This window comes from Symphalangus syndactylus, chromosome 18 (assembly GCF_028878055.3).
Source record: "Symphalangus syndactylus isolate Jambi chromosome 18, NHGRI_mSymSyn1-v2.1_pri, whole genome shotgun sequence".
Classification (NCBI taxonomy): domain Eukaryota; kingdom Metazoa; phylum Chordata; class Mammalia; order Primates; family Hylobatidae; genus Symphalangus; species Symphalangus syndactylus.
In genome coordinates this window covers 19607297-19625429 of record NC_072440.2, presented here as the reverse complement: position 1 = coordinate 19625429, position 18133 = coordinate 19607297, and the positions used below count along the sequence as shown (strand labels likewise).

The window sequence follows — 18133 nt, the reverse complement described above, 5'->3', positions numbered from 1 at the left end:
CAAAAACGAAAAACGAGGGATAATTGGGCACTTTGTTAGGATCCCTCCTAGAGCTTTAGGAGGGATCCATGAAAGTGAGGGGGCCTGCAGCTTTAAATTAGCTTCAGAGCAAAGCAAATCTGTTTCAACCATTCTGGTCCTATCTATCTGTTGAAACCTAACTGATCTAAGCTGTAGTGCCTCCATTTTCAAACTCATCTCTCTTAGAGCACAACCGTACAGTTGATAATTTATCTTACACTTTTTTCTTGATTGCCTCATGCATATGTCTTATCTTTGAACTGTAGGGTAAGTGTTGTCTTCTTTTACAGCCTAAAAGTACCTAGGTTATAGTATTCATCCATTCATTCCTTTGCTTATTTGTTCATTCATTCAGCAATATTAATTGAATTTCTCTTCTGTGCTAGACCCAGAAATAAAAGCTACATACCCTGCCCTCTTAAGGGTTCATTGTTTAGAGGGGGAAATGCCAAGTAAGTAGTTAATCATAACAGGCTATGAAGGCGCTGCTTTAGAGGTATGTACGAGGTGCCTTGGAACACAGATGGGGGTACTGGACTCAGCCTGGAATGTCAAGAAAAGCTTCCTCCAAATGCAGATTTAACTTTTGAGGTTCGATTCTAAGGAATTTGAGAAAAACTGTTCCCTAAAAGTCCTGCTAGCATTTTAACTTAAATAGTATAAATGTTAACATTCTAATTTGTAACTGAATCCAGAGATGGTTTGATTTAGGTTGCATTGGAGATCTAACGTAGTTTTGGCTATTATTTCTATCTTCTGACTTTGTTAGGAGTAAGAATAGCAGAAATGCTTAGCTCTCCCATTGACATTTTTTCTTGTCAGCCTACCTCCTTGCCATGAGTTGGTAGTACCGAAGTTGGTGAAACTTGGAAAAGCCTTTGCCTTTCCCAGGTTCTCTACATGGCAAACTCCTACTCATTCTTTGAGACTCAGTTCAAACTCTCACCTCCTCCCCTGTGAAATCTTTTCTTATGCTCCCAGCAGTTACCCTTTTTATTCCCATAGCACAGCCATGTTATATCTTTATACTTTCATTATGATACTTTGCTATATTTTAATTATGGATTTACATGCCTCTCTGTCCTTTGAAGTGTTATTAATCATTTTTGTATGCCCCGGGCCTGGTCCTAGCATAGCACCTACTACATAGTAGGTGCTGTGCAACAAATAATGGTTGTTGACTTCATGAATGAATAGTGAGTCCAGAGTTTGGAATCTTCTTTTTTTTTTTTTTTTTTTTGAGACGGAGTCTTGCTCTGTCGCCAGGCTGGAGTGCAGTGGCATGATCTCGGGTTACTGCAATCTCTGCCTCCCGAGTTAAAGCTATTCTCCTCCCTCAGCCTCCTGAGTAGCTGGAATTACAGGTGCGCACCACCACAACCAACTAATTTTTGTATTTTTAGTAGAGACGGGGTTTCACCATGTTGACCAGGATGGTATCAATCTCCTGACCTCATGATCCACCCACCTTGGCCTTCGAAAGTGCTGGGATCACAGGTGTGAGCCACCGCACCTGGTCTGGAGTCTTATTTTTGAATGAATTGATTGGCCTTAGATATTTCATTGTCACAAGATTACATACTTAACAAGTACCGATTATCTTACAATAGAATCACTTCTACCTTCAAAATATACTGCGTACTTACATACTTTTCTCCACCTCCACTGCCCAGCTGGCTGTAGCCACCCTCTCTCACCTAGATGGCCACAGTGGCTTTCTGACTTTTCTTCCTGCTTCTTTTGATCCTTGGTAGTGTATTCTCCATATAGAAACCAGGAAGAGCTTCTAGAAATACAAATCTGGTCCGGGCACTGTGGCTCACGCTTGTAATCCCAGCACTTTGGGAGGCCGAGGCGGGCGGGTCACGAGGTCAGGAGATCGAGACCACGGTGAAACCCTGTCTCTACTAAAAATACAAAAAATTAGCCGGGCGTGGTGGTGGGCGCCTGTAGTCCCAGCTACTCGGAGAGGCTGAGGCAGGAGAATGACGTGAACCCGGGAGGCGGAGCTTGCAGTGAGCCGAGTTCGCACCACTGCACTCCAGCCTGGGTGACAGAGCGAGACTCCGTCTCAAAAAAAAAAAGAAATACAAATCTGATTGTATCTCTACCAAAGTGGTTTTAAGACCTCCAGGGGTCCTTGGCATACTCACGTTAGGAGGTTTTGAAGGCTTCATCCCATGTTGGGAAAAATTAAAAGGTACTCACATACCATATTAAATACGTAGACACATCCCATATTAAATATATGGATTTATCTATTTATTTTTGCTGTCACATTTTAAAAGAATTTTTCATAATTCTGCTTCTGAAATTCTTTGGCTACAAGTAACTAATTCATAAGTAGTATCTCAGACTTCTTAACAGGTAACATATTTAGGGGCTGGGCATGGTGACTTAGGCCTATAATCTTGGCACTTTGGGAGTCCGAGGCAGGAGGATTGCTTGAGCCCAGGAGTTGGAGATCAGTCTGAGCAACATGGTGAAACTCTGTCAACAAAAAATTGAAAAAGTAGCTGTGCATGGTGGCACACACCTCTGGTCTCAGCTACTTGGGAGGCTGAGGCAGGAGAATCACTTGAGCCTGAAAGGTTGAGGCTGTGGTGAGCCATGTTCGTGTCTACGCTGCACTCTAGTCTGGGCAACAGGGCAAAACCCTATCTCAAGGGGGGGAAAAAAAAATATGTATATATATATTCCTATACATACATATATAAACATAACATACATACATACATATATGTATATAAAATGTTCATCACATTTGAAAACAATTCTCACTTTGCAAAAATTCCTATACATACATATATAAACATACATATATAGGTGTATATATATACGTATATGTACGTATATGCCTATATATACGTATACGTATATATGTATACATATAGGTATATATGCATATGTATACGTATACATATATACGTATACATATAGGTATATATGCATATATATACGTATACGTATATATGTATACATATAGGTATATATGTATATATACACACATATATGTACCTATATAGGCATATACACCTATATAGGTGTGTGTATATATATACGTATATATATATACACACACCTATATAGGTGTATATGCCTATATAGGTACATATATGTGTGTATATATACACACATATATGACATATATAGGCATATACACCTATGTAGGTGTACATATATGCACATATATGTATCTATATATGTATGTTTATATATATGTATGTATAGGAATTTTTGCAAAGTGACAATTGTTTTCAAAAGTGATGAACATTTTATAAATGCTAATTTTTTTTTTTTTTTTTTGAGACGGAGTCTCACTCTGTCACCCAGGCTGGAGTGCAGTGGCACGATCTCAGCTCACTGCAACCTCCGCTTCCCGGATTCAAGCGATTCTCCTGCCTTAGCCTCCCGAGTAGCTGAGACTGTAGGTGCATGCTACCACGCCCGGCTAATTTTTTGTATTTTTAGTAGAGATGGGGTTTCACTGTGTTAGCCAGCATGGTCTCGATCTCCTGACCTTGTGATCCGCCTGCCTCAGCCTCCCAGAGTGCTGGGATTACAGGCGTGAGCCACCGCACCCGGCCATAAATGCTAAATTTAACAATGAATGGACTGCTGAGTGGTTATAAAGGACATTTAAGCATTTATTAATTTTTGTGGTTAAAATTTTTTGTTTGTATTTTGAACTTGTATTTTTTTTAGATCCCAAACATTTTTGTAAGTCTCAGAAAAGCTTATGGACCCTAGGCATTCAGTGGAAAGCAACTAATGGATAAAATGGCGCTGTTTTGTTTTCCTGCTGAAAACTCTTCTGTGACTTTCCACTATTCCAAAAGAGAAATCATTACTGTGGACTGAAGGACTCAGTATGATCTAGCTCTTCCTACCTCTTGAGATTCATTTCATGCCTCTATCCCCTGCTCACAGGTCTTAGCCTCCTGATCATTTCTGTTGTTTATTGACCACTCAAACATTTGCTTTTCTTTCTCTTTTCTTTTTTTTTTTTTTTTTTTTTTTTGATGGAGTCTCTCTCTGTTGCCCAGGCTGGAGTGCGGTAGCGCGATCTCAGCTCACTGCAGCCTCTGCCTCCTGGGTTCAGGTGATTCTCACACCTCAGCCTTCCAAGTGGCTGGGATTACAGGCACGCCACCATGCCCAGCTAATTTTTTTTTTTTTTTTTTGTATTTTTAGTAGAGATGGGGTTTCACCATGTTGGCCAGGCTGGCCTCAAACTCCTGACCCTCAGGAGATCCGCCTGCCTTGGCCTCCCAAAGTTTTGGGATTACAGGCGTGAGCCACCGCGCCCGGCCTAAACATTTGCTTTTCAACTCAGCTTAAATGTTGCTCCTGAGAAAAGCCTTCCCTGTGCACATTATCTAAAGTGAGCCTCTCTCAATTATTCTATATCCTGTCAAACTGCTTATTCCCTTCTCAGTGAATTCCTTCTCCTGTGAGGATGTCAGCTCCATATAGACGAGAACCTTCTGCTTCACTGCTGCATCCCTAGCACTTAGCACAGAGTCTGATAGGGAACGTACTTAGTACATATTTATTGAACAAATGAAGAGTAATGTTAATAGCTAGTTCAACTGTCCCTGTATGGTTGTAATTTAACCATCCTTGTATTGTTGGTGTAGTATTGTTGGTGTAAAGCCTACGTGGTCGTAATGAATTATTCTCTTAAAACTACTCGGTTCTATCTGATAATATTTTACTTAGTATTTTTGCATCTGTCTTCACAAGTGAACATTAGTTTAGTTTTATTTTTTGTACCATCTTAGTCCAAATGCATATCAGGAATATGTTAGCCTCATGGAAGAAAGTAGGAAGCTTTTCCTTTTATCCTTGTACCTCCTGGAACAGTAAGGATAACATGGAAATTATCTGTTCAATAAGAGTTAGATAGCATTCACTTAGAAAATTGGGCTTGCTGTTGTTTTAGTGGCTCATTCTTTGAAGATCTTAGAGATTTCTGCTATGGGTTGTTTTTCCCCTAATTTTTCTTGAGTTGATTTTGGTAACTTCTATTTTCTTTGACTATCATCCATCTTATTTAATCTTCAAGTTTATGTAAAATTACATATAATTCTAACATGCGTTAAAAGATTTTCTCTAAATCTGCAGGTATGATACCCTCTTTCTCAGCCCTAATGTTTGTGACTTCTCTCTTTTAATTGATCAGATTTTTGGCAGAATTATCTACATTTATTTAATTTTTTAAAACAAAATACAGTTTTTGGTTTTGTTTTTTGTTTTTTGTTTTGAGACGGAGTCTCGCTCTATTGGCGATCTCCGCTCACTGCAACCTCCGCCTCCCGGATTCAAGCAATTCTCCTGCCTCAGCCTCCCGAGTAGCTGGGACTACAGGTGCACGCCACCACGCCTGGCTAATTTTTGTATTTTTAGTAGAGACAGGGTTTCACCATGTTGGCCAGGATGGTCTTGATCACTTGACCTCGTGATCCACCCTCGGCCTCCCAAAGTGCTGGAATTACAGGTGTGAGCCACCATGCCCGGCCTAGTTTTGTTTTTATTAATTAGTTTACTCTTTTTTTTTTTTTTTGGCTGTTACTTTATATCTGTGCCCAAAAACAAAACAAAACATATATATATATATATACGTGTATATATATATACGTGTATATATATATATACGTGTATATATATATGTATATATATATATACACGTATATATATATATACACGTATATATATATATATATATATAATCTGTTGCCAAGACTGGAGTACAGTGGCGTGATCTCAGCTCACTGCAGCCTTGACCTCCCAGGCTCAAGTGATCCTCCCACCTCAGCCTCCGGAGTAGCTAGGACCACAGGCATACCCCACCAAGCCTAGCTAATGGCTAATTTTTTTAATTTTTTTTGTAGAGGCGAGATCTCACTATGTTTATTGCTCAGTCTCAAACTCTTGGGCTCAAGCAATCCTCTAACTTTGGCCTCCCAAAGTGCTGGGATTACAGGCATGAGCCACCACCACGGCCAGCCTTGCTTTTATATTTATTCATTTTTGGGGTTTATTAACTCTTTTTCTAGATTTTTGAACATATATATATTATATATATATATATATATATAAAATATATATATATATATATATTTTTTTTTTTTTTTTGAGATAGAATCTCATTCTGTTGCCCAGGCTAGGGTGCAGTGGCATGATCTTAGCTCACGGCAACCACCATCTCCCAGGTTCAAGTAATTGTCCTGCCTTAGCCTCCCAAGTAGCTGGGATTACCGGCATGTACCACAGTGCCCAGCTAAATTTTGTATTTTGAGTTGGGTTTTCACCATGTTGGCCAGGCTGGTCTTGAACTCCTGACCTCAGGTAATCCGCCTGGCTCGGTCTCCCAGAGTGCTGGGATTACAGGCATGAGCCACCACGCCCAGCCTTTTTCTAGATTTTTGAGTTAAATATTCAGTTCAGTTCATTATTTTTCAATCTTGTTTTCTTCTTTTTTTTTCTTTTTCTTTTTTTTTTTAGAGACAGAGTTTTGCTCTACTGCCCCAGCTGGAGGGTAGTGGTGCAACCTCGCTCACTGCAGCTCACTGCAACCTGCAGCCTCCACCTTCTGGGTTCAAGTGATTCTTGAGCCTTAGCCTCCTGAGTAGTTGGGACTACAGGTGTGTGCCACCATGCCCAGCTAATTTTTGTTATTTTTAGTAGAAACGGGGTTTTGCCATGTTGGCCAGGCTGGTCTCAAACTCCTGGCCTCGAGTGATCACCCACCTCGGCCTCCCAAAGTGCCAGGATTACAGGTATAAGCCACTACACCCGGCCAATCTTGTTTTCTGATAAAAATATTTTGAGGAATGGTGTGTAACCTCCAAAGTTGCCAGCTTTGAAAGATAACAGTCATTTAAATGTTCTTGTTTTTTGTTTTAGAAAATAATTTTTATGGCCGAGGCGGGCGGATCACGAGGTCAGGAGATCGAGACCATGCTGGCTAACACGGTGAAACCCCGTCTCTACTAAAAATACAAAAAAATTAGCTGAGCGTGGTTGTGGGCGCCTCTAGTCCCAGCTACTCGGGAGGCTGAGGCAGGAGAATGGCGTGAACCCGGGAGGCGGAGCTTGCAGTGAGCCGAGATAGCGCCTCTGCACTCCAGCCTGGGCGACAGAGCGAGACTCTGTCTCAAAAAAAAAAAAAAAAAAAAAAAATTATTACTTTGTATCCTTACCTCATAATTTTAAAACATTGTCTAATTGTTAATATGAAAAAAGTATAATAAATCTATCACAGAATCTATTATGTCTGGAAACACAAGGGAGAAATAATGTATTTATTGCACTTGTTTCTTTTAGATAAACGATTAGACTAATTGTATTAAATTTAGAGGTATTGCATAGAAAAGATGATGGGGAGGTTAAGGAAAAAATATTCAGTGGCCAGGCGCAGTGGCTCATGCCTGTAATCTCAGCACTTTGGGAGACCGACGCGGGCAGGTCACGAGGTCAGGAGTTCGAGACCAGCCTGGCCAACATAGTGAAACCCTGTCTCTATTAAAAATACAAAAATTAGCTGGGCATGGTGGCATGCACCTGTAATCCCAGCTACTCAGGCGGCTGAGGCGGGAGAATCGCTTGAACCCAGGAGGTGGAGGTTGCTGTGAGCCGATATCGTGCCACTGTACTCCAGCCTGGGTGACAGAGCAAGACTCTGTCTCAAAATATATATATATATATATATATTTTTTCAGCGTATTATTTGAAATTATAACCCATATTTTATTTAAAATGTTCTGTTTCCAAACTTTTCATACAGTTTGCTATTTAACACTTACAAGGCAAACACATATAAACATTTGTATACAATAATATTCTACACTGGGGAATGGAGACTTAGCAAAGTTCAGTTTCATAAAGAAAGCATGTCCATCACAAATTAAAACAAGGTGGATGTTCAGTCTCCACACATTTTTACAAATCGAGCCTGCTACAAGCAAGTAGGCTTTCAGTAACTCATCTGGAAGGTATTGGAAGGATAAAAATAGACTAAATAATCAGAATTTCCATTCTAGGAGTTTCCTGCTTTTTCCTGCATCTCAATTGTCAGTGCAGGGCCTGGCTATTTCACTCAGTGCTAGGCAAAGACAGTGGAAGCTTGTTAAGCCACAGCTATTCAGGCTGCCAGATTGTCCAGGCATTGGCCTTTGCCTGCCATGAAACAGCTCCTTTCCTGTCCTCATATCTGAGTGGAAAGAGCAAAGGTGGGAAACTGTATAAAGACCCAGAAGCCAGGATGACAACAAGTGTGTGGGATTTTACAAGCATTCATAGGTTCCTTTTCAAGGAAAGCTGGGTTTCTAGAATCTGTCAGTTGTCTGCTGGCTGGCATGGCAGCCTAGTTTATGGGAGAAGCACACTAGGGAATCCTCCCTTTTCTGGCTTATAGAGATAGGTGGAGTCGATAGTGACAGGGCATTCTCATGCGCTTTTTTTTTTTTTTTTTTGAGACGGAGTTTCACTCTTGTTGCCCAGTCTGGAGTGCAATGGCGCGATCTCTGCTCACCGCAACCTCCACCTCCCGGGTTCAAGCAATTCTCCTGCTGAGCTCAGCCTCCCCAGTAGCTGGGATTACAGGCATGTGCCACCACACCGGCTAATTTTGTATTTTTAGTAGAGACAGGGTCTCTCCATACTGGTCAGGCTGGTCTCGAACTCCCGACCTCAGGTGATCTGCCCGCCTCGGCCCCCCAAAGTGCTGGGATTACAGGCATGAGCCACCGCACCCGGCCTCATGCACTTTTTACCATTTTAGTTACTTTCTTTCCTGAAGCCGTCCTTAAAACATAGATGAATGCGAGTTTCTGGGAACTGTGTGACCCTCATTCCCCTACATTTTTTATATTCAGGTGGCAGATTTCCTCCTACTCAGCCCAGCCCTTCTGAATAGGGTCCAAGTCATTGATTTATTCATTTATTTACCTCCAATGTGGGGTTTGGTGTGGAGACTCACAGAGCAGTGAAGACGTGGTGTTTTTCCTTATACAGTTTACAGTCTACTGGGGAAGACTAATGTTAAGCACATTCTTTCGTAAATTGCAATTATGACCATTGCTCTGAAGAAGTAGTAAAGGATATTATGGGAGTGTTAACAGGAGGGCCTGGTCTGGACTGGGAGGGTCAAGAAGCCTTCCCAGGGTGGAGGCGAACTTTTGAGATGGCCAGGAAAAGATGAACGGAACTACTCAAAGAAGCCAAGTGCAGAGTTTCAGAGGTGAAAGAAACCAAAGATACCATTTAGGGAAGCCCAATCTCCGCCGGCTACCAATGTGAAAACGGAGGCCAGGCAAGGTGGGAGGATGGGTAAGGGACTTAGTTACTTGCTGTTAGCACTGAAGTTACACAGCATGTGAGCCACGGGGCTGGAGATGCAAACCGAGCTTGGGTTTCTTAAGTGGGTAGGAGTGGAGATGTATATGGGAAGGAGAAGGGATTAGGAGTGGTGGAAACCAGGTAGGTTTTAATTTAGTGCCTAGTCTCCCTCAGCTGCAGAGCTACCTCCTGCGGTGGGGGAGGGGATTAAAGATGACTCAGACCTGCCCTAGCCCAGAGAAACTCCGTTTGCAATGCTGAAGCATAGTCTTTATTTGGGTTTGGGGGAGGAGGTACTGAACACACATACAGGCAAAACAATAAGTGTAGAGTTCAGAATTGGGAAACCAGTCCCTCTTCTGCAGCTGTTTAGCTGTGTGATTTGGGATAAGTCACTTAACCTTTCTGAATTGCAGTTCAGTTTATACTTTTGTGCGTTTCTTTCAGTCTTTTTCTATACATTTTAGGAGCTTCTTAGAGATCAGTCGTGCCCTGTATTTCATCTCAGTCTTTCAAAACTAAAGCCTCTTGTTTGGTAGAGCTGTGTTTCAGCCCCTTTTACAGAGCAGTTTGCCAGCCTGTGCTTGCCCCAAACATCTAGAGAATAACTAGCAAGCGAGCCAGGAGAAGATCCAGGAGCTGTAAGAATCGTTAGCAACTGAGCATATTTCTATAAACCAATAAAGGTTTTTCTGTTTTGTTCATCTGTTACCCTTATGCTGTTGCCACTTTCACATGCAGTGTCTGTAGGCGGAGAGTATGAGATAACAGCATTTCACAAATGAAAGTGAGTGGAAAAGGGCTGCTTCCCCTTTAAGGCAGTCTCAGCTCCAGCTCCCTCCCCTTTCCTGATTGACAAACCTACCCGAAGTCACATGATCTGCCTCTATTTGAAGGTCACAAAAAGCTGCTTCCTTTAGAGACAGAGGGGGAGAGAGAGAGCAAGAGGGAGAGTGTGTGAGAGAGAGTTAGTTCAAGCCAAAATGGCCGACAGAGTCTCTGCTGGTTTCTGAATATTTAAAATACAAAAAAACAGATAGACAAAAAGAATTCATTTTTTGGACCTTTTTTCATTTCCATTTCTACCTTGTATGCCTCAATTTGCTGGATTTAAGCACTGCTGCACTTTATGAGGTTGGTAAATATTTTCAATTTTTTTAAACCAATTGATTTATATGGATCTTGTCTAACCGTTTTCACTGGTGGTGTTGCAAATCGACATTTGTCTAGCATGGAGACTGGCTTCAGACATTTCGTGGATCTGTGTAAATCAGACCCGTGATGTACTTTGGTTCGGCATTTTAGAAATGGAAAAGACGTGGTAAAATATTTAGATTTTGAAGTGATTTAATTGCACTTTTAATGTATATGCAGATTTTCATCATCGTTTCTATCTTGCAATAAATGAAGCTGCGAGTAATTGGAAATTTGCTATTTAGAAAGAGGTTTTTAAAAAACACAGACCTCCCCCTCCCCCCTTAAATCTGCTGCAAAAATTTGCATAAATATAAATGGGTTTGCATTCTTTCGGCTGCTAAGGCCGACAAAGGATCTGGGAGGGCAAGCCCTAGAACGAGAAAGCCTTTTTCTATCTTTTTATTTTTTAAACTGGGCCCTCCTTCCTAGAGAGATGTAAAACCTAAAGTAAGACCTAATACATTTTAAACATCAGGTTGGGGGCGGGTGAACACCAGGAGGTTTGGGGTTTGTAGATTCCCCTGCTTGAAAACCTCCCAAGCAATATGTGGCTCACCCCTCTCCTTTCTGCGCGCGCTCATTTGCACTGGGTCTCTGTGTGTGTTCTCAAATGTGCAGCCAGATGCGCTTTTATTTTGATCGTGGATTCAACCAAAGGGTAGGACTATGTTGTAAACATGGTGTTTTAAAGATACGAACAGCTATTCACCGCGATTAGAAATTATTTCTTTATCAGTTCTCCCTGTGTATTAGCCTTCTTCATTCCTCACGAAATAAAATTTTTGTTTAATTTTACACAGATGCAAAACTGGGCTTTTCAGCATAAATTCATCGTGTGGGTGTGTGGTTGCCTGTTTCGGCCATGTATCCACTGCGAAGTGGTCATTTAGGGTCACATGTATAAGTAGCAGTCTATGTGATTGTTAGTAACCCCTGAAGCTGTGCAGTGCCTGAAGTTAAATTCCATTACTCCTAATGCAGGATTCTAGAAGCCTGAGAGCAGGGAGGAAAGAAAGCTGAAAACTTGCTTTCTCAGAGCCTCCTCCCCCTATCATTGTGAGAGTGTGATGTAATGCTTCTCGGTCTGGTGGGCTGAAAGGATTGTAGTTTGTGATGTGGCGGGTAAATTGCCCCCACCCCTGGGTAAATTACTCCACCCCCCTGAGCACATCCCTGGCTCTGAGAGGCCTTGTTTTCTTTTCTCTTTTTTTCCTAATTTGTGTCCTCCTGATTTATGCTGTGGCATATTGGCATGAGAAAGAGACTGTTCTTCTAAATCTGTTACAAAGTATAGTTTAGAAAAGGCATTTAAAATATGCAAATGGATTGAATTGTCATATCCCCATCATTAAATATGTAGACGTGGATTAAAGCTAATTAAGCATAAATGGAATAATTTTGATCAGAAGGGAGCAGTGTTTTTTGTTGTTTCCTTTTTAATTAATCTAATTATGAGATGCTTACTGGGCCTGAAAGTGTTAAAAAAGATAAAGTGGAAAAAATGCTGGACCATTTTGAAAATTTGACAGTCTGGAAGAGGGTGTGTGGTGCTTTCAAAAGCTTTATTCACTCTTAAAATGGATTGGCCTCTTGTGCTGAAAATGGCCTGTTTCTTTGGGCCAATTGTGTGTAGATGAAGGGACTTTCACGCTAATTTAACAAAAAGACTTTCCATTTGAATACATAAGATAATTAAAGCCCTCTGTCTCTAACAAGCAAGGATTTTATTATTTAAAAAAAAAATGTTGTTATATTAGTAATGGTAATAAATACAGAAGTGCCTGTTTAGATTCACTGTAAATTTTTTGATGATATAAATTCAGCTTTTGTGTAAGAAGGATTGGAAACATTACATTAAAGAGGTAGTCTGGAACAAAGTTATCTCTAAATTTTTTTACAGCTTGAATTTAAAGGGAAAAGATAGAGAAATTACCTTAGTGATAGAGAGTGTTGCATTGTGGTAGACCTAAAGGAAAATCAGAGCTCTGATTTTTGTTTGCTTGTTATATGATTCATTTTACACCTATTTCCTAAAGTTGGTCTTACTGAAGAGGAGAGAAAAACCTAGGCTTTCCGTGTTTTGCCATTAGCTTGTTTTTGTGGCTGTGTAAACATATGAATGGCAGGTTAATTCAGTTTGCAGAGAGGAGGAACCAGAGCAGAGTACCTGCCCTCTTAGGCAGAACAGAGAATGATACAATGAATGCCACTTGATTCTTTGAAATGTTTTTTATAAATATTCTTTTCCCCCAGATAATTAAAAGGTGAGATAAATAAGACCTGGCTTCACATATGGGAAGCATTATGGCTCTGGTGAGTTGATAGCTCGACTGCCATTTTGGATCTCAGATCCTGCAGAGCCAATCCTTCTGGCTCACCAACATGATGGTCATCCAGAAGGAAATGAAAATGAGTAATCAATTAAATGTGCAGATGGATAGTATTTAATATGTGCCTTCTGCTGAAGTTTTCTTTCTGTGAGTACTGTGAATTGAAGCTTTAAAAACTTTAAAGATGTGGCCGATGTTATGAAGAGCAATATCCAGGGGTGTTGAAACTTGCACTTTGTGGTTTTACTTTTTAAAAATGAGATGGTGTATGCAGAGGAAGTTTCTTATTGGAGAAAGTGAATATAATCCCTATTAACCGCCCCCCCCACCCAACCTCCAATCCATATTTCCTAATGCTGGATCAACTAGTGATAATATCACAACACTACTCTGTCTCAGAAAAAAATGTCACAGGTTCATGACTGAAACATCACAAAAATTGGTAGCGTTCATCAGAAGTGGTATCTCAATTTTAAAGTGCTTTTCAGTCATTCCATCTGGTTCACAGAAAGGAAGCTTTGGCATCTTTGATATATGGTGCAAACTCAGCTCTGTTCTTCAGCTGTGAATGGCCATTTGTTATTCTTTATGGCCACTCGGATGGTCCTTTTAAAAATAAACTTCCAAACATTGAAGCAGAGACTTCTAAGGCTTCTCCAGCTCTTCAGCTCTACAAGAGACACTGAAATAGTGTTATGCGATGATGAGACCTTCAGGTTCTGCAGAGCAGACTGAGCAGCTCTGGCTATTGAGGACCACCCTGAGGAATAAGGGTGATCCTCACCCTACCCAGCTGCTCCATGACTGAAAAGTTTGGGGAGATTTTAATTTTTATAACTCAGATCATATAATCATTGATCATCTGCAGTTTAAGCTGGACACGGCCCTGAGGCAATGCAGATAGGTGAATGTACTTTGTCCTTTTCCTCAAGGAGTACCAGGTCAGCATTATTGGTAAACAGATCGTCACAACTTGGCAGTTTACGTGCAATATGCAGAGCAAGTTCCTGGTTACAGAAGTATCCGAGTATCTGCATTAGGAGAGTCCTTATTTTAAAATTTCTTAAAGAAGCCAAATAGGCCAGTCGTGGTGGCTCACGCCTGTGATTCCAGCACTTTGGGAGTCCCAGGCAGGTTGATTGCTTGAGCTCAGAAGTTCGAGACCAGCCTGGGCAACATGGCAAAACTCTGTCCCTACAAGAAATTTTAAACAAAATTAGCTGGGCATGGTGGCTTACGCCTGTCATCTCAACTACTCAGGAGGCTGAGAGGTGAAAGGATAGTTTGAGCCGGTGAAGTCGACACTGCAGTGAGCCAAGATCGCGCCACTGCATTCCAGCCTAGGAAACAGCGAGACCATGTCTCGAAAGAAAAAAAAAAAGCCGGCCGGGTGCAGTGGATCACGCCTGTAATCCCAGCACTTTGGGAGGTCGAGGTGGGTGGATCACGAGGTCAGGAGTTCGAGACCGGCCTGGACAATATGGTGAAACCCCGTCTCTACTAAAAATACTAAAAAACTAGCCGAGGGTGGTGGTGCCTGCCTGTAATCCCAGCTACTCGGAAGGCTGAGGCAGGAGAATCGTTTGAACTTAGGAGTTGGAGGTTGCAGTGAGCCGAGACTGTGCCACTGCACTCCTTCCTGGGCAGTAGAGGGAGACTCCGTCTCAAAAAAAAATAAATAAATAAAATAATTACCCCATTTAATAATTTTTAGTTATTTAGATATTAGACTTCTTTAAGTGGAACTTGTTTCTGTCTGGTGGCTGGGGAGAGGGACAGCATATGCTAATTGTTTCTCTGTACAGTATTGTTCGTAGATTTACTCTAATCCCACTTTCCTCACCTGCTTCTTGTGATGAAGACGGGTGTTGGGGGTAGGGTGGAGTGAATTGAAGCCCCTTGGCCAGAAAAGGGATTTATTTAACTCGTGGCAGTGACATCTTAACATTGTTTTTTCTTTCCGTCATATATTTATTCAGCAGTAATTTATTATGCACTGATATAGGTGCTGGGGCATCTAAGAATTAATTTGGTTGGCCTTTTGCCTTCAATAGTTTGGTTCATGTGGAAATATTTGCCATCTGGTGACTAACTATATAACTTACTGCTTTAGGTTATGACTGAGATAACTCCGTAGTTATCTTTTCTGATAATCAGGGAATGAGTGGTAATTTTTTGCTTCTGGTAGTTTTGGAGACTTCATTGAAGGTTTGACTTGATAGTCACTTTATTAAACATTGTCTTTAGCTCTGTGCACTATCTCTTCAAAATTATCTTTTGCATAATCTCTGAGAACTTTGCAACGTAGAATTGCCTTCCTAGTTATTTTATCACATCCTTCAATTTTACTTTTTTAACACTCCTAAATTGTATCACCATCTGAAATTATTTGTGTATGGTACGTCTCTCTCAACAATACTGTCCGGTTTCCTGAGAGCAGAGACCTTATCTGTTTTCTTCACTGTTGTATCCCCAACATCTAGAACAGGGGCTTGGCAGGAGTAGATGTTGAGTGAAAATGTGTGAGTATAAGGTCACCAGGACTTGCTGTGTGACGATGGTAGGCTTGTTTCCTCACCAGCAAAATGGGGATAATACATTGTTGCGACGCATAAAGGAAATGCTCTATGTGAGGGCTGGGCACCTAGTCTTGGTGCTTAGTAAGTGTTTCCTTCCCGTTTGCTGTATCTCCCTTTGTTGAATGAACCAGAAAGGCTTTTATGGCCCCACAGAATGGCTCTGTTCTTTCTCATGGCTACCAGGATCATGAAGCCTGTACAGTGATTGCACAGAGCTTTAGCCTGCACAAGGACAGGAGCAGCACGGAGCCTTTTCTTTTTATTCAAGTCCCTACATTCCTGTGGTCTGATGTCGTCTCTTCATAACTCTCCAGTTTCCTTCAGGCTATGCCTCTGTGTTGTATCCACGTTTACTTGGCTGTTTTTCATACATTCTGTGCTTTACATCAGAAGGTTCTCAGCAATTTCAAATGAATTGGTCTTAGAGTTTACAAGGCAAAGGAGAACATTGAATACAGCATTTCCTCCCTCATTGTGATTATTCTGAGCCCACACATGTAAATTCTGTTTATTACTAGGTTTTTTTTTTTTTTTTTTTTTAAATATGAGATGGAGTCACTGTCGCCCAGGCTGGAGTGCAGTGGCGTGATATTTGCTCACTGCAACCTCCGCCTCCTGGGTTCAAGCGATTCTTCTGCGTCAGCCTCCCAAGTAGCTGAAATTACAGGCGCCCGCCACTACACCCAGCTAATTTTTTGTATATTTTAGTAGATACAGTGTTTCAGCATGTTGCCCAGGCTGATCTCGAACTCCTGACCTTGTGATTCGCCTGCCTCGGCCTCCCAAAGTTCTGGGATTACAGGCATGAGCCACCGTGCCCAGCAACCAGTTTTGACTCAGTGGGCAAAATGAAAATTTAGGTCCATTGCCCACTTTACACAATGCTGTTGAATTAATATAGGTGACAGAAAAATGGCTTTCATTCATTGACGATGGAATTTGTTTTTTAAAAAACCTAGAAAATGATCTGTTTACTCATTCATTCTGCAAATAATTACCGAGTGCTTTTCACATGCCAGGTGTTGATAAGTACAAGTACAAGCCTAGCAGTAGTGTGAAGATTTTCTCCAGACACGACTGCTGAAGTTAGAGAATAGATGCAAGGGGCTGGCTGGTGCTCAGGGTGTTGGGGGGTTACAAAGGACGGACACCTAGAGAGATAACAGCTTCTGCAAAGACCACGGGGCACTAGTGGACATTGGCATGTTTGGGGAACAGCATAGAGAGTACTTTGACATGGTTGGAGTGTCGTGTGCTTAAGGGAAGAAATAATCTGAGAAATGAGAGGTAAGCTGAAAAACTAAGCCTTGACCAGATGCAGAAGAGTGTATAAGTCACATTTGAAAGTCTTTTTCCTGAGAACAGTTGAAGGGTTTTAAGTGGGAAAGTCACTTGTTCAGATTGGATTTTTGAAAGATGATTCTGGTGTGCTGTGGAAACTGGCTGGGATATTGCATGTAAGACCAGATGATGCTATAGTAATCTCAGGTCATAGTGGCCTGAACTGACAGCAGAGTTGGGGACAAATGAATGAGTTCCAGAGGCATTTAGGAAGATTTCAGAGGAGTTGGTCACTGGGTATGAGAAGGCGGGGTTGGAGAAATGTAAAATAACACCTATGTCTCTGGCTGGCTTCTTGCGGGAATGGTGCCACCATTCATTGAGTTAGGGTGCATTTAGATGAGGCACAGGTGTGGGGTTGAGATTATGAGTTCAGTTTTGGAATCATTGAATCCTGAGATATCCAGGTGAAAGGCTGGAGTAATTAAAACAGGTCTGGTCTGGAGATAAAGACTTAAGAGTTATCAGTAGTTCCAAATTTACCAATTTTTTTTTTTTTTTTTTTTTTTTTTTTTTTTTTTTGAGACAGAGTCTTGCTCGCCAGGCTGGAGTGCAGTGGCGCAATCTTGGCTCACTGAAACCTCTGCCTCCCGGGTTCAAGCGATTCTCCTGCCTCAGCCTCCCGAGTAGCTGGGGTTACAGGCACGCGCCAGCACGGCCAGCTAATTTTTGTATTTTTAGTAGAGACGAGATTTCACCATGTTGGCCAAAATGGTCTCGTTCTCTTTACCTCATGATCCGCCCGCCTTGGCCTCCCAAAGTGCTGGGATTACAGGTGTGAGCCACGACGCCTGGCAAGATTTTCCTTTTTGAGTTGATTTCTTTGGTAAGATGTCCAAGGATGGCATACCTGTACTATGCAGTGCAAAGTGCTATTCAGTGCTATTAAGGGGATACTATTTTATAAAGATAAGGCCATATACTCTCATTACCATAGTGATTATTAGAAGTACCAAAGGAGTTTGAGGGAGGAGAGACACTGATTTTAACTGTGTTGATCAGAGAAAGCTTTCTTAAGGACTTCGTATTTGAGTGGAACCCTGCAGATTGGGCAGAATGGTGATGAGTAGACTCAGGGCAGGCTGTATTTAGCTAGAGGAAGGTGGAGGAGGACTAGGTGTGTCCAGGGAGGATTGAGGGGAGGTTGCACACGTGTAGAGGAGCTGAGTGCCTGCTGAGTAGTTTGTATTGCTATGGTAGACGGTGGGGACCTGTTGAAAATTTGATGGCAGTGCAGTGAGAATTTTGATATGGCAATGGTGCAGAGGAGGACTTGGTGAGGGGGCACTGATTAAAGGAAGAATTGAGAGGAAGGTAGGCCAA

General features: G+C 41.6%; 1 protein-coding gene across 12 annotated transcripts in view; it reads left to right on the top strand.

The window, feature by feature from the left end:
* The window catches only part of TNRC6B (trinucleotide repeat containing adaptor 6B), a 294090-nt gene that overhangs the window by 125185 nt on the left and 150772 nt on the right, over positions 1 to 18133 (top strand). For 2 of the 12 annotated variants that reach the window (XM_063622885.1, XM_055252748.2), the window contains exon 1: positions 10276 to 10497. The exons of 8 other annotated variants lie outside the window; for them this stretch is intronic. In XM_063622885.1, coding sequence (XP_063478955.1) covers positions 10493 to 10497 — 5 coding nt within the window. In that variant the 5' untranslated portion in view covers positions 10276 to 10492. Of the gene's footprint in view, positions 1 to 10263; positions 10498 to 18133 lie in introns of those variants that run through there. 2 more of the 12 variants (XM_063622886.1, XM_063622888.1) reach the window with 2 other exon arrangements.